We start from the raw sequence: 22,247 nt of genomic DNA, 5'->3' as shown, positions 1-22,247 counted from the left end.
AGACAGCATAAAAGCAAAAGAGAGGGGCTATCATATAGCAAATATTAGTGGGAAGTTAGATGACTGGGAAGCTTCTAAAAACCATAGATGGCATCCAAAAAAAAAGCCATAAGCAGGGGAAAGATGAACTATGAAGATAAGCTAGCCAATAATATCAAAAAGGATACCAAAAGGTTTTTCACATATATAAATTGTAATAGAGAGGTGAGAGTGGATATTGGACCACTGGAAAATGATGCTGGAGAGGTAATGGGGGCCAGAAGTTTTGCAGATGAACTTAATATGTATTTTGCATCAGTCTTCACTGTGGAAGACACAAGCAATGTGCTGAGTGTGTTAAGGTCAGAAATGTGTGAAATTCCCATTACTAGGGAGAAGGTTCTTGGGGAACTAAAAAGTCTAAAGGTAGACAAGTTACCTGGACCAGAAGGTGTATATCCCAGAGTTCTGAAAGACGTATCTGAAAGGATTTTGGAGGTATTAGTAATGATCTTTCAAGAACCACTCAATTCTGGAATGGTTCCAGAGGGCTGGAAAATGACAAATGTCACTCCACTTTTTAAAAAGGAAGGGAGACAGCAGAAAGGAAATTATAGGCCAATTAGTTTGACTTCAGTGATTGGGAAGATATTGGGAGTCTATTATTAAGAATGAGGTTTTGAGGTACTTGTAGGCATATGATAAAGTGGGCCAGAGTCAGCATGGTTTCCTTTTGGGAAAATCTTGCCTGACAAGTCTGCTGAAATTTTTTGAAGAAGTAACAGGCGGATTAGACAAAGGAGAGTCAATGAATGATATTTACTTGGATTTTCAGAAGGCCTTTGATGGGTGCCACACATGATGCTATTTAACAAGTTAAGAGCCCATGATATTACAGGAAAGTTACTAACATGCATGGATGATTGGCTCACTGGCAGGAGGCAAAGAGTCAGAATAAAGGGGGCCTATTCTGGTTGACTGCCAGTGACTAATGGTGTTGTGCAGTAGTTGGTATTGGAACTATTACTTTTCAAATTATTTGTTAATGATTTGGATGACAGAATTGATGACTTTGTGGCCATGTTTACAGATGACACAAAGATAAATGGAGGGGCAGGTAGTATTGAGGAAGCAGGGAGTCTGCAGAAGGACTTGGACAGATTGGGGGAATGGGCAAAGAAGTGGCAAATGGAATATAGTGTAGGGGAGTGTTTGCACTTTGTGAGAAGGAAAGGTGGCGTAGACTTTTTGTAAGCAGGTAGAAAATTCAAATAGCTGAGGTGCAAAGGGACTTGCAGTTCTTTTGCAGGATTCCCTAAAGGTTAACTTGTAGGTTGGGACAGTGCAGTGCAATGTTAGCATTGACTTCGAGAGGACTAGATTATAAGAAAAAAAGTATGATGCTGAGGCTTTTGTTGCATTGGTAACACCACGCATGGAGTATTGTGAGCAGTTTTGGCTTCCTTATCTAAAAAGATGTGCTGGCATTGGAAAGGGCCCTGAGGAGGTTCACGAGAATGATTATGGGAATAAAAATGTTAACAGATGAGGGTCATTCAATGGCTCTGGGCCTGTACTTGCTGGAGTTTAGAAGAATGATGGGGGATCTCACTGAAACCTCTTGACCATTGAAAGGCCTAGACAGAGTGGATGTTATTGATAGTGGGTGAGTCTGGTACCAGAGGGGCACAGCCTCAGAATACAGAGTCTTTCATTTAGAACAGGAACAGGAATTTATTTAGCCAGAAGGTGATGAATCTGTGGTATTTGTTGCTATAGATGGCTGTGGAGGCAACATCATTGAGTATATTTAAAGCAGAGGTTGACAGGCTCTTGGTTAATCAGTGCATCAAAGGTTATGGGGAGAAGGCAGCAGAATAGGGTTGAGAGGGATAATAAAATCAGCCATGATGGAATGGTAGAGCATACTTGATAGGCTGAGTGGCCTAATTCTATTCCTATATAATATCATATGATGGTCTGATGATTAGATATTTGCGTTTAGGAGGAGGTGTACATGTGTACCTAATAGAGAGGGCACTGAGTGTGCTTTCTTGACATTAGCACTGCTTGTTATTCTTGTACTCAACTGCACCATATGTCTGACATCCACTGAAAAATGATTATAACTGCAAAGTGAACATACAGTATGCCATCTCCAATGCTAGAAATACATAATGCTCCAGGTTATTTGCCCAAAGACTTCTGCAATATCCATCTCAGTTTTAATATATCTAATTGGAATTATGTTTAAATAGAATTACTCTTGATAGGAGTTACAAATCACAAAATACAGACTTTAAAATTTTCTGTTGAATGGAGCCCTAATACAATTATGTCCCTCTTGGCAGACACTTAGTTCATTGGAATAAGATGAAAAATAATACCACTTGTTCCATCGCTCTCATCTCCTAACACCTTCATGGTATTCGCTATTTGGATTGTTTTCTTAGGATGATAGTATTACCAGTGAGCCTTTAAAGGCAAGTTTTCTCCCTTTTAATCTCCGGGCTTTGCGTAAGACCACACTTGAGCTTTGCAGTAAAAATAAAGTTTTATTGGTGGTATTAGTTCAGCCAAGGTCAGGCAATTCCAAACAAGTTCCAACATAGCACCAACATGACAGCAGAGAGAGAAAGTGAAAACCTCTCGGTCACACTTTGCCAGATAGTTTTGCCAGAAGGTTTCACCATGTGGAGGAGATAAAAACAGTATTTTCTGCTCACTGGCTGGTGGCAGTGAGGAAATTTGTGACAATGTGTTGTGGATTTTGAGAACATCCTTGTTTTTGTCATATCCTTGCTGAATTCAAAACCCACTTTTGATTTCTCTGGAAACAGTGACTTAATAATATCTTGCTTATAATATTTTAGCAACCAGTGTAAACTAGATGATTGATAACGCTAATATAATCAAATATAAACTGCTTTCCCTACTGCATCACCACCCCCAACTTAGTATTGACCAATTCCTCTCAGCCACTCTCTTAACCAGCAGGTGGTGCAAAGCTAAGAATTTACACACTGAACAGAGAAAGGCTCGTTAAAACAGAAAAGACTAGTATCTTTAATCTAGAGGAGGCTGATGGATAAGCCTAGGGAGATCTGAGATTTATGAAAGGATATGATAGAGCAAGCATTGACAGAAATGTTTCCACTCTGATGGGGAGCAAATTAAGACAGCCAGTGAATATAAGTTAATCATCAACAAAACCAAGAGGGAATTGAGGAGGAAGTCCTTTTACTGAGAGTGGGTAGAATGTAGATCTCACTCACGCAACAGTAATTGAGGCTAACGGCATAGATGTATTCAGCGGAAAGTTAGATAAGTACATAATGGAGGGATCAATAGAAGTGTATTCTGATGGAGTTAGATTAAAAGTGAATGGCGGAGATTCAAATGGAGCATAGAGCAATTGGATCAAATGGGCTGTTTCTGTGTAATTCCAAATATCCTCTGTCTTGCTGCACACAAGGTTTGAGGCCACACAGAATTTCGATGCTTCGAAGTGACTGTGATCCATGACAAATTCTGGAAACCCATTCACTGAGATGGTGTCACCACTATGCATGGACTATGTCAATAAGTGCTGCTGAATACCAGGCACCAATTAGAACTCCAGACTGACTGGTGGAGCGAATAGTTTAAGCAACAATTTGCATCAAATTGAGGTTCAACTTCAAGATAAAGTTGGAATTATTACTGAAGTGCATGGTTTAAATCTAAACTTCATGATTGTACCTTCAGTAAAATGTAGTCTTATTGCCTGTTTTGATTGCACAGTTATTAAAACAGTGATTTATTTGAGAAAAACAAATTGGAAGTTCAATATTGTAGACTTTATACAATTGTATAGTTTGGGGCATTTCAGACTCATGCTACTTGTCTTTTTCACCGTGCACAACAAAACACAAGCATACGTCAATGCATTTGAGGTAATTTACCCAGTCATTCTCGACTGCAATTATATAAGCATTGCCAAACAGGAAGCTACTTGGCTACGTAATCTGGCAACTCTTGGAAGAACTAACTTATTTTTCTTAAATATTAAAGTATTTTTGTAACTTTCAGCGCAAGAAATAACTGCTTCAATCAAAAGAAGGAGCTGATTAAATCTTAAAGTGAAAATTTAAAAAGTAAACATCACTTCTTTGCTTGTAAAGTGGTAAAGTATTGTTGGCTTGCTGGTTAAGTACTCTCCAGTGATACACTGAGACATATTGACAACAATTCATGTCTGCCCTGAGGTAGCATATACTAAATTTTTGCATGTTACATTTGGCTCAACTGACTGTGGAAGGAAGAAAGATCAGCTGTGATTTGCATTTGTAATCCTTGAATGATGATGGCGGCACTGAAAGGGAACATTTGACCCTTTGGAACCTTGCTATCACATTGAGAAAGCAGCCTGGATGTTTCCATTCTCCCATCCTTTCCATGTAGTCTTGCACACACTTTCTTATTCCTAATTTCCTATCTAGATCTTCTTTGAAGTCAATGCTTTGAAGTTACTCGTTTGAGATTGTAACTGTTCGCTGCACTTAAATACGTTTTTGCTTTTGACTCCTTTAGTTTCTTTTGACTAAAATCACCTGTTTGCCTGTTTAAAGCCCAGTATGCCTTTGTAACCTCACCTTCAATAGCTGTTCTTGTTAGCTCTTTAGAATTGTATCCTCTTATTTATGTTGATTTTCAAAATGTATCACTTTGCACTACTCTGTGGAAACAATGTGATCCTTTGTTCTCTTGAAGTCTAGTGCTGTCTCTTTAACTGCTGTGGTAAACTATGTGTATGCCTGTCTGGACGTGCCCCCCTGCTGACTGCTCCTTTGGCTCCTCCCACAGACCCCCGTTTAAAGGCGATTGGAGGCACTGCTCCTCCCTCAGTTTCCAAGATGTTGTGGTCACTTTTGCTGCTAATAAAAGCCTATCGTTCGCCTGCTGTCTCCGAGAGTTATTGATGGTGCATCAACTGCTTATTCACCTCCATGTTTATTATCATCCACAAATTAGTAAATGTGCCAGGTTTGCACCTGAAAGGTACTAATACATGTCAAGAAAAGCAGTGGTCCTAGTACTGATCCTTATAGAGTGACACAGATACTCTCCTCTGTTCAGAGTATGTTCTGTCCCTAAGCTAATCAAGTCAAATCAAATCATGTTTAATTATCATTCAAACCATACATGGATACAGCTGAATGAGATAGTGTTCCTCTGGGGCCAAGGTGCAAAACGTTCAAAGTGGTAAGCAAACATTTAAAAATAGCGAATAACATAATTCAAAATTCCTAATCTAATTTCCTATCCAAACTGCTATTTTGCCTTTTAAGGGTCCTAGTTTTGCCAACAAGTTTGTTTCGGCTCATCAAATCTTTGTGGACAGTAGCAACCATATTATCCTCATCAGTATTCTGTTATTTTAATAGAACATAGTGAGTTTTTATGATGCAAGAGCGGTTGTTTTTATCAGTTTCAACAAAACTTACAGAAAATGTGGGAAGTCTCTGGGAGCCAGATGGACCAAATGCCACGAGAGAGAGGCACATAGAGTATTGCATGCAGCACCTGTTTTTATACTATGGGGAGATTGTGTTTAAAATTGAGAGGGTGCAGAAAAGATGCACAAGGATGTTGTAAGGTGTAGAGGGTTGGAGTTATAAGGAGAAACTGAATTGCTTGAACTGTTGTCCCTGTCATGAACGAGGCTGAGTAGTGACCTTGCAACAAAAAAACTCAGTGTGTTCGGTTAACTTAGATAAAATAACAGTGTACTGCTGAGAATACAATGGTTGCTATTGGGAACCCTAAAAGACAAAATAAAAGCATGGATAGGAAACTAGTTTAGGAATTTTGAATTATGTTACTTGCTATTTTGAATGTTTTGCACCTTGGCCCCAGAAGAACACTGCGAGGGGCACAGGTAAGATGGATTAGCATGGTCTTTTTCCCAGTGTAGGGAGTCTAAAAATAGAGGCAGAGCTTCAAGGTGAGTACAATTATAAAAGGAATTAAGCAGGTACATGAATATAGAAACCTCAGAGGGATATGGCCAAACATAAGCAAATGGGACGAGCTCTGGAAGGCATCGCAGGACTGTTTAGACCAAAGGCCTATTTCTGAACTGTATAGCTCTATGATTCCATGGGAGGTGATTAAGACTGCTCACCTTAGACAGCATATTAATTCACTTGACCAACACACAAAATGCAAGAGGAACTCAGTGGGCCAGGCAGCATCTATGGAAAAGAGCAAACAGTCTTATGTATCGAACCCTGACCCTTCATCAGGAGGGTGATGTCCTGATGAAGGGTCTTGGCCCAAAACGTCAACTATACGCTTTTCCATAGAACCTGCCAGGCCTGCTAAGTTCCTCCAGCATCTTGTGTGTGTTGCTTGGATTTCCAGCATCTGCAGATTTTCTCTTGTTAATTCATTTTTCATGTGTGCATGCAAGAATGTGTAAGTATGTATACGTTTGTGTGTATTACTGGAATTTTCAATTGTTTTCACCAAATGGTATGTGATTCATATGGCCAAAGGAAAAATTATTCCCAGTATCTACAAGATTGACATATAGTTTTGATCCCCAGTTGTTTGGTGATGATTGGCTGCTTTCTTGAACCAGTAGATAATCTGCTTGGCAATTTAATTGAGTAACTAGAGTTAATGATGTTGGGCAATACATGCACAAAATGCTGGAAGAACTCAGCAGGCCGGGCAGTATCTATGGAGGAAAGCAAAGAGTCCACATTTCGGGCAGAGACCTTTAATCCAGATTGTAAAGAAAGTGGACAGAAACCAGAATAAAAAGGTGGGTTGGGGGTGGTGGTGTAGGTGAGTCTAGGTGAGCGAGAACGTCAGTGAGTGGTGGAAGGGAATGATCTGAGAAACTGGGAGGTGATAAATGGATGAGGAAAAGGGCTGAAGAACAATGAATCTCATAGGACCGGACAGTAGACCATGGAATGAAGGGAAGGAGGTTGAGAACTACAGGGGTGTGGTAGGCAGATCATGTGGATCAGGTAAATGCAGGTCAAGTAAATGGATTCCAGATTTTTTTTTAGAAACTTCTGTGAAAAATATTATGCCTGTGAGCATATTAATTAATGTGTATGATGTGTATTTGAAGATCAGCAGTCTTACTTTTGAAGAAATTGGTTGCACTCATAACTGCGCTATCCCCAATGTGGTTCAGTGCCGCAGACACTAGGACCTTGGGGAAACCCAGTCACACCACCTTGACTGAAGCTTTTGGCTCTCCTGCAGTGCAATACAAAATGGTAAAGACCGAGTCTTCAGTCAACCCTAACACAGTTGTGGTCGTGTAAATGGGCCTGATTCAGTGAATCATCTATGCTGCTGCAATTAGCAATCACGGAATTTAAAAACCGGGAGTTTAAGTAAAGCTTCCAATCTCTCTCAGTGGTCTGTGCTTAAATGGTGCAATTTAATTTGCTGCTTTTAAGCAAGGGAAAAATAATCAGATGGTGTCACATTAAATTCCCTTCAGAAACAAAAGCACATCAAATGATCTGCATTTCCTTCAATGCTTACTAATGACATTACCACAAAAATGAACAGAATGGAAAGCTTTTCAATAAGACTCAGTTTTGAGATGGGGGGGGGGGGACAATCACATGACCAGCATCAATTGTTCTAAGGATCAAGAATTGCCAGCTTTATCACATTGGTAACTCATCTGTGGCAAAGTAATTCACTTGTTTGGTATTCATTCAATCACCCTAAACATTCACACCCTTCACCAACAGCACAGTTCCAAAGTCTGTGCCATCTGCAAAATTTACTTGCCTCAGCCACTCCCGTGGCACCTCACAAACCTGGAATCTCTGTCATTCAGGAAGTACTAAGTCATTAAGTGCATGGGAACACCGGATCTTGCAGTTTTCCTTTCAATTCATTCACTGCGCTAACCTGGAAATAGTTTCAGCTAAACAAAATCTAAAAACAGGAACTGAATCTACAGAGGTGCACCTTAATCAGAATGATTGTAGCAATTCAAGAGTGTGGTGTACCACGACCAGGGGCAACTAAGGCTGGCCAGTGAATGTTAGCCTTGTCCACATCTATAAAATGAGTAAAACTCATAATCTCTCTTTAGGTCCAAGTTTGATTTAGCTGAATTACTTAAAGTTACGAATACTATATATGAGCAAGATGAAAGAGCTGATTGTGGACTTCAGAAAGGCTAAGACAAGGGAACACAATCTGTTCCTCGTAGAGAGATCAGAAGTGCAGAGAGTGAGCAGTTTCAAGTTCCAGGATGTCAGTATCACTGAGGACCTAACCTGCATACAATATATTGATTCAGGTATAAAGAAGGCATGACAAGGCTATATTTCATTAGGACTTTGAGGAGATTTGGTTTGTCAACTAAAATACTCAAAAACTCCTACAAATGTAGTGGAGAGCATTCTGACTGGCTGCATCACCATTAGGTAAGGGGGGTGCGGTGGGGGTGCTACTGCACAAGATTGAAGTAAGCTGCAAAAACCTGCAAAGTTAGTCAGCTCCTTCATGAGTATCCTCCATAGTATCTAAGACATCTTCAAGGAGTGATCCCTTGAGAAGGCAGTGACAATTGCTGAGGATCCCCACCACCCAGGATATGCCCGCTTCTCGATGTTACTGTTGGGAAGGAGGTACAAAAGCCTGAAGGCACACAGTCAGCAACTGAGGAAGAGCTTCTTCCCCTCTGCCATCCGATTCCTGAATGGACATTGATCCCATGAACACTACCTCACTACTTCTTTATTTTTGTTGTTTTGCACTACTTATTTTAAATTAACTCTTCAATAGACATATATATACATCCTGTAACTCAGTTTTTTCTCTATATTTACTTATCATGTACTTCATTTTACTACTGACATAAAGTTAACAAATTTTATGTGAGATATGCCGGTGATATTAAACCTGATTCTGATACTAGTTTGTGAGCAAAATTTCTGTCTTGAACATTGACTTATATCATTATCCATAATAACTTTTACATTTTATCTATGCTGGAAGCTACTTAACTTTTGAGAAGACATCCTGTCATGTCATAGTGACACAGATCCAGCTAGTTTATATCTTGCACTGATCTTTCCTCTCATAACCGACTAACATTGGTTTCTGATTCAGTTAGCAAAAAAAAGTACTGCAGATGCTTGAATTCTTAATGGAAAACAGAGAATGCTTGAGATATTCAGCAGGTCAGGCAGAAGCTGTGGAGCAAAAACCGATAGTATTTTGGGTTCTGAGGAAATATCAGCACTATTTAACTTGAATAGTTAATTTATTTCTCTCTCCACAGAGGCTGCCAGACTCACTATGGATATTACTGTGGTATTATTTCTCTTTGATTCTCCCAGTGCTTACAGTAACTTATAGAACTGATAAAACTCTCCAGCTCCCAAGTTGAGCAATTGGTCAGTCCCTTTGTGCCACACATTCCACGAGGTCCTGAAAATTATTTTCCAACAGTGGTCTGTCAGATTTTCTCCTGAGAGTCCCAATTGATTTTGTTTCCAACTCCTTTATGGGTATTGAGTTCCAGTTAAAAATGTGTTCCTCATCCTGCTCTGTTACCATTTACAGCACTGCAGACAATATTAGTGTGGTAATTCCCAAGTCTTGGCAACCAAATGCACAGCTGCATTCAAAGGATCAGTTCAATCACATTGTGCCACACTCCCATGTGCTGGCCAATTCAGTTCCAATATACAATCAAGTGAAAATCAAGGGCTTGGGTCCAGTGAGATGAAGTACATAATTTTCTTTCAATGTCCTTTATAAATAAGGCATAGCGTAGCTTGGACGTGTGCAATGTATACAATGGTGCTATCTGTGTCTATGCACAGTCTCTTGTAAGTACAGTCACCAGGCAGGGGCATGACCATTGTCCTCTTTGGCTTTGCTGGTCTAGTCAGCATGCCTGTCAGAGCATGCAAGATGTACTCCCCCTTGAAAGGGGCTGGGCCTTGTGTTAACAGTCTCTCAAATATTTTACATATGCAGTGTTTGAGTTGGAATCATTGATGATGCTGACATGCTGCAGCCAAGTGTATTGAATTGCTTGGACCAGTGAGAGAAGGTAATGACACGTGAAAATTATATTACAGAGTATTTTATGAGTGTGCTTATGTGGGGGGAGGGGGGCGGGGAACATTATCCTTTTGATGAATGCTCAGTTTTTCAGAAGGAGGCCTTCTAAGTATTGCCAGAGTAGACCCCAATTGAAGAATACAATGCTAGCAACTTCCCACCTATCTTGCTCTCCTATTGGTGAGCTCCATCCATGACCACGGACTGAGTGCAGTGTCTAACCACTTATTGGGAATATCCCTGAGCTAGATTCTTTGTATTCGTTCTACTGCTGATGGCATGGAATAGAAGCCCAGCAAATTTTTGTTCTCTCTATCCTCATTGCAAGTGCATTTAATTAATGAACGTTTCCCTCAGAATGAGTTCTCAAATGCTGAGTACATATTTGTTTCCATAGCACAATAGAAAATCATATATTTTCAAACCTATGTCGAAAAGAAAGTATTCCTCATTAATTAAATGGCATTGTGGATTCATTTGGTAGTGCTTTCCTGGGTCGTCCTTCTTTTTCCAATTAATAGTTTTAGCTTTAAAATTCTCAGTTTTGTTTCAAAGCCTTCCAGTGTTATGTCTTTCACTTGCTTTATGCTTCTACCCTGTGACACGCCAAAATTTGTCTCCTCCAATTCTCATCTTCTAGGCATCTCTGCCGTTAATCCGGCTCCACAAATCTCCCCTAAATGCAGAGTCAAGAGAGATATAGCACAGAAACAGGTCCTTTAGCTCACCAAAACCAATCACCCATTTACATTCATCCTACATTATTTCTCTTCACATCCCCTAGATTCCACCACTCATGTACAGATGAGGGAAAATTTAGAAAACAATTAATCTACCAACTTGCATATCTTTGAGATGTGGGAAACAACAGGAGCACTCAAAAGAAATCTCTGTTTTTAATTGGATGAATGTGTGTGCAGACAGCCCCCACTGTCAGGACTGAACCCTTGTTGCTGGTGCTTTGAGGCAGTAACTCTCTTTTCTTCAAAGCCAAACTCTGGCTTAACTTTTGGTCATTTAGTCAAATAACTCCAGAGGTTATTCACCATCGATTCATATCCAAAAATTCTACCTTCAAGCATTTTGCATTGTTTCGCTATGTCAAAGGCATCACATGAATGAAAGAACTTATTGTTGTCATTGCTTACACAACAGATGCTTGTTTCAAATCTTGAATGGCACAAATAATTAGAAATATATTTAACTCAGGAGTTCACTTACACGTGAATTAAAAGATTATGCAGTTTCTTTCAACATATAATTACTACAGGCTTAGTAGGTAACACTGCTCTGATGAGATGGAAATAGAAAGAGATCGCAGCACTCTACCTTTTCACATTTCATACCTTCAGGTCACCCATCTGTATTATCAATAGATCTGCCTGCCTTTCTGCAACTCTCAATGATTATTTTAACTAAACAGGAATTCCGCTGTGGTACACATTTCTTCCAGTTACATAATACATTTTTTCTTATCAGCTGACATCTAAATCACTGTATCAAATGTTTTCGCAATTCAAAATGGACATTACACATTCCCTTGGAGAAGTCAGTGTACACAGAGCTTGTGTTTACTTTTTTTGTTCTTAATTTGCTCTCTCCCTCCTCCTCCCAATCATTTGTGGGCTAGTGGGTACCATGGTTACTAGCTAACACCTATTCGTCATGTCAGAGACTGAGTGAACACTTGATGTCCATTGGCTAGTTGCCCACAAGGGGAACAGTGGAGGTCCATTGTTTTTTGGTTGTCTACAGGGGAATAGTGGAGGTCCAATGGTTAATTTTCATCAGATGAATAATGGAGGTCTGTTTCACAGGAGACTGCTTCGCCCTGCCCTTACCAGTTTAAGCATTACTTTGAAGAAGGGGCACTGGAGAGAAAGATTGTAGTTGAACTTAACACTGGGTCACATCTCAGACATGGATCTGTCAGCAGGTAAGTTCAAAACTAGGCAGATGCCCAATCACAGGATGCCTGCCAGTGGAACCACCAAGGTAGTGCCAAGTTTCATAAATTTACCAGTTCCTAGTCTGTGAGATCTGTTTGTGAATCCTGGCTCTGGGACAACTACACCCAGCCCTTTATGTGAGTGAGGAAAGATGGGCTCCTATGAGAAAAGAAAGCATTATTTGATTCAATTGTGTGTGTATGCGTGATGTATGTGTTTGGGGATGGAGGTGCAGCGGAGGCTGCTTATTGTTTCTTTTTTTCCCTCTTAACATCTGTGCCAAATATGTTTGATAATGGTGACAGCCTTGACAGTCAGTGAAGCTGACATAGGCTGTCAAAGCTGGTCTGTCTGAACATCCAGCCAATTGCACGTGGACAGGTCTTACTCTGCCTTATAAGCTGGACCTTGTGGATGTAGTGGGAACCAGACTCTCATTGGAAGGCTGCCTAGACTGGGAGAAACAGTATGGTCAAGGGGCAGGATTCCAACAATGTCAAGGCAACAGAAAGGCTGCCTCTTTATTTTACTCCATCTAACGCCCAGCTTTCGGGTTCTGAGGTCAGAAGGAGATTCATACCCGAGGCCAGTGGGCTCAGCACATACAGCCACATCGAACCTGGGGCCTTTTGCATCTTTCCCAATCTATTCCTGATGGACATTCTTCTTGTTGTCTTCTTGAAAGAGATAAAGTTTTTTTTCCCCCCAGTTCTGTTAGCTAGGAAGAAGAGCAGGAAGGATTGATTGCAAGCGATAGATTCTGTCAACATCATTATCTGGGAAACCACTGATTAAAAGAAGTTAAAAGGTGGTATCAAGGCTCACCTCTGCTCCGTGGGATTGTACATCTCACTGCTTTGGCAGCTACTAATTGTAATGGGGTCAAAGTTGTGGAAGGAGCGAAGGGCCACCCCAGAGAAGGCAACGTACATTGAATGGAAGATAATTAGGATGGCTGAGGTCCTGTAGAATGGCTTGCTGAGGTCATGAATGACGGGGATAACGAGGGGGTTGTTCCGACAGTTTAAAAGGTGCTTTCCTGCAGGAAACAAAAGTGGGAAGCAAACACCAATCATTAAAGATCAGTCTTTGAAACTATAACTTTTCACAGAGAAGGAAATGCAATTAACCAATAATAATGAAATGAAGAAAGTGTTTTAAAACGTAGAATATTGCTAACACAGTCCTTAAGTGCTTATTTACCAAAACAGCCTTTCTCATCATCAAAAATATATATAACATAGCAGACCTATCTATCTGCTATTGCAATGCTGAATTGTACATCATACTGGTGTGCTATTTTTGGTGTATACTAATTAAACAAAACCTTTTCTGCGGGGATAGCTTTCCTATCCTTCGGGTAGCTTTGAGAAGCTGGAACAGCTGTCCCTGCAATTGGCAGGGTTTGTGAGAGGTCCCCCACACAGAATAAAGCTTCAAAACCACAAATTACTGCATGGGAAGCAATGACAAAAGTAGGGTGGTTTTACAGTTTGTTTTACAACAGACATATATTCCATTAAAACTATCCTTTCCAAACACAAGTGTCACCTCCCCCATTCACATCTGTGACCTACTAATTATGAATGGTTTATTTCCCTTTCTAGCTTTCTAGCTTTCTGCTCTTAGTCCAACACAGAACTAACTGTACCTTGTACAGAAAAACGAGCTTGGAATTTAAATATTTGACTGCAGTTTATAACAGCAGTTGTTTAAGTGAACATTTGTTTTTATAGAAAAACGTAAGGGAATTGTTTGTGATTGTTGAGGTTTAACACACACTGATATCCATCAAGAAAGGAACAAACACAGTGGACGTATAGCCAAGATTTTTTTGCCATTTAGTTAGACTAGCCGCGATCTTAATGAATTGTGAAATATGCTATGAATTGTTTATTCTAATTCATATGCATCTGAAATCGATCAGTTTACTCTGCATATTTAATCCTCAACATTCTCACATCCTAAAAAAACATTAGTTTCCTTATGTGCCCTAGTCTGAGCAGTGCTGAGTTCCAGATATAACTTCCTGATTTTGGGGATTTATTTATTTATTGAGATACAGTGCAGAATAGGCCCTTCCAGCCCTTTGAACCATGCCAAATAGCAATCACCCAATTTAATCCCAGCCTAATCTCGGGACAATTTACAAAGACCAATTAACCTACTACAGTCGGCCCTCCTTATTCGCGAGGGATTGGTTCCGGGACCCCTTGCGGATGCTCAAGTCCCTTATTCAACCTGTTTCAATGTGGTGGATCTTAGGACCCAGCGGAAATCCAGACCTTATTTAACCTGTCTCTGTGCGGTGGACATTAGGACCCAGCGGTAGAGATCTGAGTCCGCAGTGTTCCTGTTTGCAAAAATAATCACGAACACGATTGAAAATAAAGTGGAAATAATAAAGCGATCGGAAAGAGGTGAATCGCCATCGGTCTGTCCCGAGTCCCAAGAACTTCTATTCCCAAACCCGGTGCTGAAATATACGTTCTTGAAACATACGTTTTATATACATAGAAAGGTAAAATATATACTACGACAAACGTTTGACTAACTAACGCTAAATAATACCGGGTGTACCTGTTCTGAGTTACTTAGTAAGAGAACTTCTAATCTTTTTCAATCCCAATCCACGATAACCAACACACATCCTCCTGCATACTTTAAATCATCTCTAGATTACTTATAATACCTAATACAATGTAAATGCTATTTAAAATGGTTGTTATACTGCATTGTTTAGGGAATAATGACAAGAAAAAAAAAGTCTGTACATGCTCGAACAACAAGTGCTGGAAGAGCACTTCCGGGTTTTCACGATTCGCGGTTGGTTGAATTCGCGCATGCGGAATTCGTGGATAAGGAGGGCCGACTGTACTGGTACATTATTGGACCGCGGGAGGAAACCCGCATGGACGTAGGGAGAGTGTCCGAACTCCTTACAGGCAGTATTGGGAATTGTATTGTGTTGTAAAATGTTGTGTGTAACCACTACTTTAGTGAGCAGGCCCAATCCCGTCTCTGCAGTTTTAAGGCAAAGCTGCAAAATAATCGGGTTTTGAAATTCTTCATAGTGTTGTTTAAGGCTGCCAGGCACTTAAGTCTTATGGAAAAAGTCTTAATCCGCACACCAATTTTAGCACATAAGCGGAGTAGTGACACTTCTTAAATCTCTGGAAGGTGAGAAAATGCTGGCAAGATTCAAGAGCCTGAATCCCATGTTCATATAGTCAAATTCAGTCAGCAAGCTCACAGGTGTTACTAGCTGTGGAATTCAGGAAATTATCTTACTCTACACCAGTATCACCAGTAATAATGAAGGATTTGCCTCAACTTAACATAAAAAATTGTGTGCAGATGCAAAAGCTGCAGGGTAACTGGGATGTTGAAAATATGTGTTTATGCACAAAATGTACATTTAAATAGGCTGATTTTATACTTTTGGCTATACAGGAAATTATAATTAGGCCGGTGTTCTCAAGTTCTCAGAGCAGCAGAGTTCAGTGGGTCTTTGGTGAATGGAGCCATGTAATGAATAGTGATCTTCAAGAGAAGATGCAATAATATACAAATTCACAAATGAGATGAATCCTTAGCGGAAAGGAAGGAGCAAAGTTAAAAGCCTTCAGGGACAGGAACGGATTGAGGATGTGTGCTTCTGAGAAAGAGCTCAGGCATTTCAGTATCTTGTGAAGGAAGTAACCTGTGTGTGAATGGGTGTCTGTGCACACATGGTGCGTGTGTGTTTATGGTGTTTGTGTGCATGGTGCAAGTGTGTGTGTGTGTGTGTGTGTGTGTGTGTGTGTGTGTGTGTGTGTGTGTGTGTGTGTGTGTGTATGTGTGTGTGTATCTGTATGTATATATGCATGGGGTGTATGCCTGAGTATTTGTATGTGTGCATATGTAGATGTGTGTGTGTCTGAGTGCGAAAGAGAGATTGCATCACTTAATTTTCCTTTCACCCCGTTCATCTGCTGGTCTTTGTCTCTTCATTGTGTTCCCAGAGTATTTCTTTGTGCTCCTCTGCACTTGGGCCACTCTACTCATTTATGCTTTCTTCAGACTTGGTGGTAATGACATCCTTTCTACATATGATCCATTTGTGCTTTGTGAAGTAAAGGCTTACCCAGGTCATGATTCTGATTCTTTGTGTCAACCAAGTGAACTGAGATTAATTCCTGCTTTTGTCCGATGAGGCTAATTCCGTCAGAGGCCAGGTGAACTATGACTGCAGCGGCAACCATGGGCTGAGCGAAGTAGGCCTTATGAGAGAGAGCAAAGTTGACAAGGATTAGCATTTGGTGAGGGAAAGGCGGGAAAAAGAAGCTGCTTATTTCTCTCAGTCACTCTTCCCTGTTCTTGTGACATAACATGATGCACTCATTTTGTCTTCATTTTATGAATCATTGAAATGAAAGGTACAGACAGAGGCTCACTACACCTGAGCTGGACTGATAGTTACAATTGCTTTCCTCTTGTTCCATGATCCTGCAAGTGATCACCTTCAAATCCCCATATCCCCATTGACTGAACAACAGCAGACCTTATGGTTCTCATCTACAGAGGCATGCAAACGTTTGGGCATCACTGACCAAAATTTCTGTTACTACGAATAGCTAAGCAAGTAAAAGATGACTTGATTTCCAAAAGGCATAAAATTAAAGATGACACATTACTTTAATATTTTAAGCAAGATTACTTTTTTATTTCCATCTTTTACAGTTTCAAAATAACAAAAAAGGAAAAGGGCCTGAAGCAAAAGTTTGGGCACCCTGCATGGTCAGTACTTAGTAACACCCCCTTTGGCAAGCATTACCGCTTGTAAACGCTTTCTGTAGCCATCTAAGAGTTTTTCAATTCTTGTTTGGGGGATTTTCACCCATTCATCCTTGCAAAAGGCTACTAGTTCTGTGAGATTCTTGGGTCGTCTTGCATTCACTGCTCTTTTGAGGTCTATCCACAGATTTTCGATGATGTTTAGTTTGGGGGACTGTGAGGGCCGTGGCAAAACCTTCAGCTTGCGCCTCTTGAGGTAGACCATTGTGAATTTTGAAATGTGTTTAGGATCATTATCCTGTTGTAGAAGCCATCCTCTTTTCATCCTCAGCTTTTTTTTTACAGACGGCGTGATGTTTGCTTCCAGAATTTGCTGGTATTTAATTGAATTCATTCTTCCCTCTACTAGTGAAATGTTCCTTGTGCCGCTGGCTGCAACACAAGCCCAAAGCATGATTGATCCACCCTCGTGCTTAACAGTTGGAGAGGTATACTTTTTGTGAAATACTGCACATTTTTTTCTCCAAACACACCTTTGCTCATTGCGGCCAAAAAATTCTATTTTAACTTCATCAGTCCACAGGACTTGTTTCCAAAATGCATCAGGCTTGTTTAAGTGTCCCTTTGCAAACTTCTGACGCTGAATTTTGTGGTGAGGACACAGGTAAGGTTTTCTTCTGATGACTCTTCCATGAAGATCATATTTGTGCAGGTGTCACTGCACAGTAGAACAGTGCACCACCACTCCAGAGTCTGCTGAATCTTCCTGAAGGTCTTTTGCAGTCAAACAGGGGTTTTGATTTGCCTTTCTAGCAATCCTATGAACAGTTCTCTGGGAAAGTTTTCTTGGTCTTCCAGACCTCAACTTGACCTCCACCGTTCCTGTTAACTGCCATTTCTTAATTACATTATGAACTAAGGAAATGGCTACCCGAAAACGCTTTGCTATCTTCTTATAACCTTCTCCTGCTTAGTGGGCATCATTTATTTTAATTTTCAGAGTGGTAGGCAGCTGCTTAGAGGAGCCCATCACTGCTGATTGTTGGGACAAGGTTTGCGGAGTCAGGGTATTTATAAAGCTTTGAAATTTGCATCACCTGGCCCTTCCCAATGATGACTGTGAAGAAGCCATAGCCCAAACAAGCTAATTAAGGTCTGAGACCTTGGTAAAAGTTATCTGAGAGCTCAAATCTCATGGGGTGCCCAAACTTTTGCAAGGTGCTCCTTTCCTTTTTTCACTCTAAAATTGTCCAAAACAAAAAATAATACACTAATCTTGCTTAAAATGTTGAAAAGAATGTTTCATCTTTAACTTTATGACTTTTGGAGATTAGTTCATCTTCTACTCACTTACCTGACAGTAACAGTAACAGAAATTTTGACCAGGGGTGCCCTAACTTTTGCATGCCTCTGTATTATCACCATCAGGTCCATCACAGAGTTTGCTGAGTGAGCCTCCAGACGGCTGTGGATCAGGAGGTGTGATCTGTGAAACAGTGCTGCTGGGTCATAAGCCGGGGCCTGATCAACACTGGCTGGGTCGCCTGGGCGAGAGTGTCTGATATTGAAAGACCTGAAACTCCTGATGACCTCAGGTTACATCACCGATGGTGTGTTCCAGTGCATCTTGGGATGTATCTCAGCATTACATATGGATTGGCATGGTAGCATAGAGGTTACCATAATGCTTTACAGTACCTGGGTTCAATTCCCGACGCTCCCTGTAAGGAGTTTGTGCGTCCTCCCCCATGACTGTATGGATTTCCCCCTGGGTGCTTCAATTTCTCACAGTCCAAAGACATACCAGTTGGTTGGTTAATTGGTCATTGAAAATTGTCCTGTGATAGGCTATCATTAAACTGGTAGGTTGCTGTGCAAGGTGGTCTGAAGGGCTGAAAAGGCCTACTCCATGCTGTATATCAATCAATCAATTAGTTAATAAGTAAGTGTGTGTGTGTTTGTGTGTGTGTGTACATAGAGCAGTACAGTACAGAAACAAACGCTTCATTCCACAATGTCTGTGCTGAAAAGGTGCCAAATTAAACAATCTTTTCCAACGGTCCATGATCCACATAGCTGATTTTACTTTGGATATTTACTTTGGATCACTACTTTGGATATCTCCAGGGGAGAAACTATTTCTTCATTCACCTTTTGAGGACTTTACTAATTATATTTGGATGATCTTCTTTTCCTAAACTTCCTCTTTCTCCAGCTCACCTGAGTGGATCAAACTGTCCTCAACTGCCAGCCCCTGGTGATAAATAACACTGTTCATGGGCAAAGGACGGTGATATCTGGTCACAGATACATTAGATAGTGACTGAAGAGCCAAGGTTAATGGTCATGAGGTAAATCCCTTGCCAACTTTGTCCTTACATGGGATAGGATTGGGGTCTTAGACTAACTAATTCTCAGCATTGACCAATTAATTTGCGACCTTCTAATCGACATTGTTTCCTGTTTATAAGTTTACGCAAATCAAAGCGTTGTAGTATCTGGGTAGATAATCTGCTCTAAAACCTTAGTACGCTGCAAACAGATTGCTGCATTGAAAGTGACAAGATATTACAGTAAAACTCTGAAAATCTAGTACAATCAGGACTTTGGTGCTGGACTGGCAGATATTTACAGTCTATTGGATATTAATCGTAGAATAGTGTGTGTCTGAAATGCTATTTTGGCTCTATGCCTGTATTTGTAATACCCCAACATACTTTTAGTTCATTCTTTTTAGAAGTTACGAAGTAATGTAATAAATTTTCCACTGACTCTGGTAAGTTTAAAGGACTGTGGGAAACAAGGTACTTCAGTTTTTAGAGAGAGCACTGTAACTAGGGCCCCAATAAGTTTAAAAGGAGCCTGGGAACTTGGGTGCCTGTGGGTTAAAGGGAGCATTTTGAAAATCATCTGCTGAGCCAGATTCCAAAACACTTTGAGGAACTGTCAAATGGGGATATTGGAATTTTGCTGTAGTCCACAATTCTGTCTCACGGGCATGAAAACCTGGCTAACATATATCAAAAAATATAGCATGGATTGTTCCCAGTCATATATGTTCAGGTAACTAAAGTGTTTGATACTGTTTGTAGGACTTGGCTCTACAAATAAGATGGCTGATATTGCCTGCATTCATCTCAATAGAACTGGAATTCATTAGAATGAAATTAATGTATTGGTTGTGGCAACCTCTAGGGTCTACAAAGGATATCATAATGTGGTGAATAAATTCAGCTTTCTGTTTTTCTTTTGGAGTGTACCTGAACTTACTCAATGTGTTTGCGCCTTCTTGACACAAGCAGGATTTGATGCCACAGTAGGACAGATCATTGTGACCTATCTTGTAAAAGAAGGAATGATTGAAATCTTGGCCACAGCCTACAGGCTTTCTGACATGCTATCAATCATTGCACTGATATTACTACAGTCAATCATAGGTTTTTAACAATGAGATTTCTAGACTGTGTCAAGTCTTTGAGAGTATTCCAATGTGCTTACAAAGTCATGAATGTCTTCATATTTTGATATCCTTGTGAGTGTATGTCTTTAAAAAGCATATGCAGCTGTGGTTTGTTTTACTCTTGGGGAAAATGGTGTTTAAAGGCAGGAGTTCTGACATTTCGTTATGCCATGCACCCCTACCATTAACTGAAGGGTCCGTGGACCCCTTGGAACCCTTGCTTTAAGATGTCTGTTCCCCCATGTTTGGTGGTGTTCAAAGCATGTGACAATAGTCAGTAATCACAATGGGAGTGTGTCACTACTTGTAATATATTAATAAGATTCTAACTGTTTGCAGAGCCCCACCAAGAATGTCACTAGTGTTCTGCCAATGTTTGTGGCATGTCAATAGAACTGTAAACATTCATTGTTACCCAGGGTGTCAGTATTTACACATTATCATCAGGAATAAAGTTGGTTTCATACACTCTTGTCCGTGTGTCAATATTTGTTCAGCTTTGCCAGGAGTGTGTCAGTAGTTAAAGGACACCCGCAGGACTGTGTCAATTAGACCATGTGTCAGTTTTATTGTGTTCATGTGGGAATATTTGATTTGTATCATTGCTTGTCTCCTTGTGTGTCAATATTTATAAAATCTCATTGTGAGTGGGCCAGTATTTGTAGAACGTTCCCGTGTTTGTGTCAGTATTTCTAGAACGTTCCCGTGTTTGTGTCAGTACTTCTAGAACGTTCCCGTGAGCGTGTCACTACCTGTAGAATATTCTCGTGTGTCAGTATTTGTAGAACATTCCCGTGAGTGTGTCACTACCTGTAAAACATTCCTATGCATCAGTATTTCTAGAACATTCCTGGGAGTGTGTCAGTAATTGTAGAACATGCTCGTGAGTGTGCCAATACCTGTAAATTATTCCTGTGAGTGTGTTAATACTTGGAGAACATTCCTGTGAGTGTTTCAATATTTATGATGGATCTCTGTGATTGTGATTTCTCTATAATGCATCTCTAACAAATGAATTAATTTTGTGGTGTGCCCCTGTGGATTCAGAGTCAGTTTGAACCCACATCTCTGGCTCTGTGATACAGTGGTCTACAAGCTGTTCTACTGTGCCATCCTTGAGGGGATAGAATGAAGAGAAATTGGTTGTGTGTTGGTGGATGCAAAGGCATAATTTTTGCAAATCGTTTAATACCATACACAATGCCTTTTGTTCAATCTGTTTCCCTATTCATTCAAAGCTATTCTGTGTAAAATCCTCTTACCTTTATCCAGTATTTTGGAGGATAGTATAGAGTACTGCGAAATGCTTCCAGGCAAGGGAACCATGCATACTGAGTCACTCCATCAGTCAAATCGATAACCCTGGTCTTGCACACCTGTGGACAGAACGCATGAGCTCATTTATATTCAGGAATACGACCGGGAAAGCAGTTGACAGCCAAGTGGCTAGATATCTACTTCGCAAATCTTGCCAAAGATCCTAAGTGTATTTAACTAGGCTGAGTACAGATTATGGAAACTACCTGTGCAATGCCAAATTCTACTGGCTGTAGTTTCCTTTCAATGAGCCAAACCACTTGCCAACACAATGATGGAAGTACCAGTCTCAATAGTCAAAGCAGAAGCAAATGGTGCAACGATTTCAAGTTATCTGGCAATCCTGCTCTGACATCATCTTGGAATCTCCTGCAGCATTTCTGGAATATGAATGATTGTACCAATTTTGAATTATTTCCTTAAAATTCCTTGGAAATTATACTATAAACTGCACATCTTAATATTTCTGAGGTCTAACACTGCCACTAGCTAAAGGTTGTACAAAGCACCTGGAAATTTTCCCCTTGACTGCATGATCAGCTGTGATAAGATTAATTCCACTACTAATAGGTTGGTGGTGTACTTTCCAAAACTCGAAAGAACAATCAGTAGGTCTCGCTGGATGCATAATTAACCAAACATCAGCTCCCTTTTAGGCT

General features: G+C 40.3%; 1 protein-coding gene across 1 annotated transcript in view; it reads right to left on the bottom strand.

Moving 5' to 3' along the window:
• The window catches only part of pappaa (pregnancy-associated plasma protein A, pappalysin 1a), a 357,796-nt gene that overhangs the window by 181,459 nt on the left and 154,090 nt on the right, over positions 1-22,247 (bottom strand). Inside the window, exons 11-13 of the mRNA XM_059994294.1 lie at positions 21,534-21,647; positions 16,162-16,297; positions 12,861-13,074 (exon numbers count right to left, since the gene is read on the bottom strand). Of these exons, the coding sequence (XP_059850277.1) occupies positions 12,861-13,074; positions 16,162-16,297; positions 21,534-21,647 (464 nt within the window). The remainder of the gene's footprint in view (positions 1-12,860; positions 13,075-16,161; positions 16,298-21,533; positions 21,648-22,247) is intronic.

The sequence above is a fragment of the Hypanus sabinus genome, chromosome 18, assembly GCF_030144855.1.
Source record: "Hypanus sabinus isolate sHypSab1 chromosome 18, sHypSab1.hap1, whole genome shotgun sequence".
Lineage (NCBI taxonomy): Eukaryota > Metazoa > Chordata > Chondrichthyes > Myliobatiformes > Dasyatidae > Hypanus > Hypanus sabinus.
The sequence above is the reverse complement of the archived record's forward strand: the minus strand, read 5'-3'. Positions and strand labels throughout refer to the sequence as shown.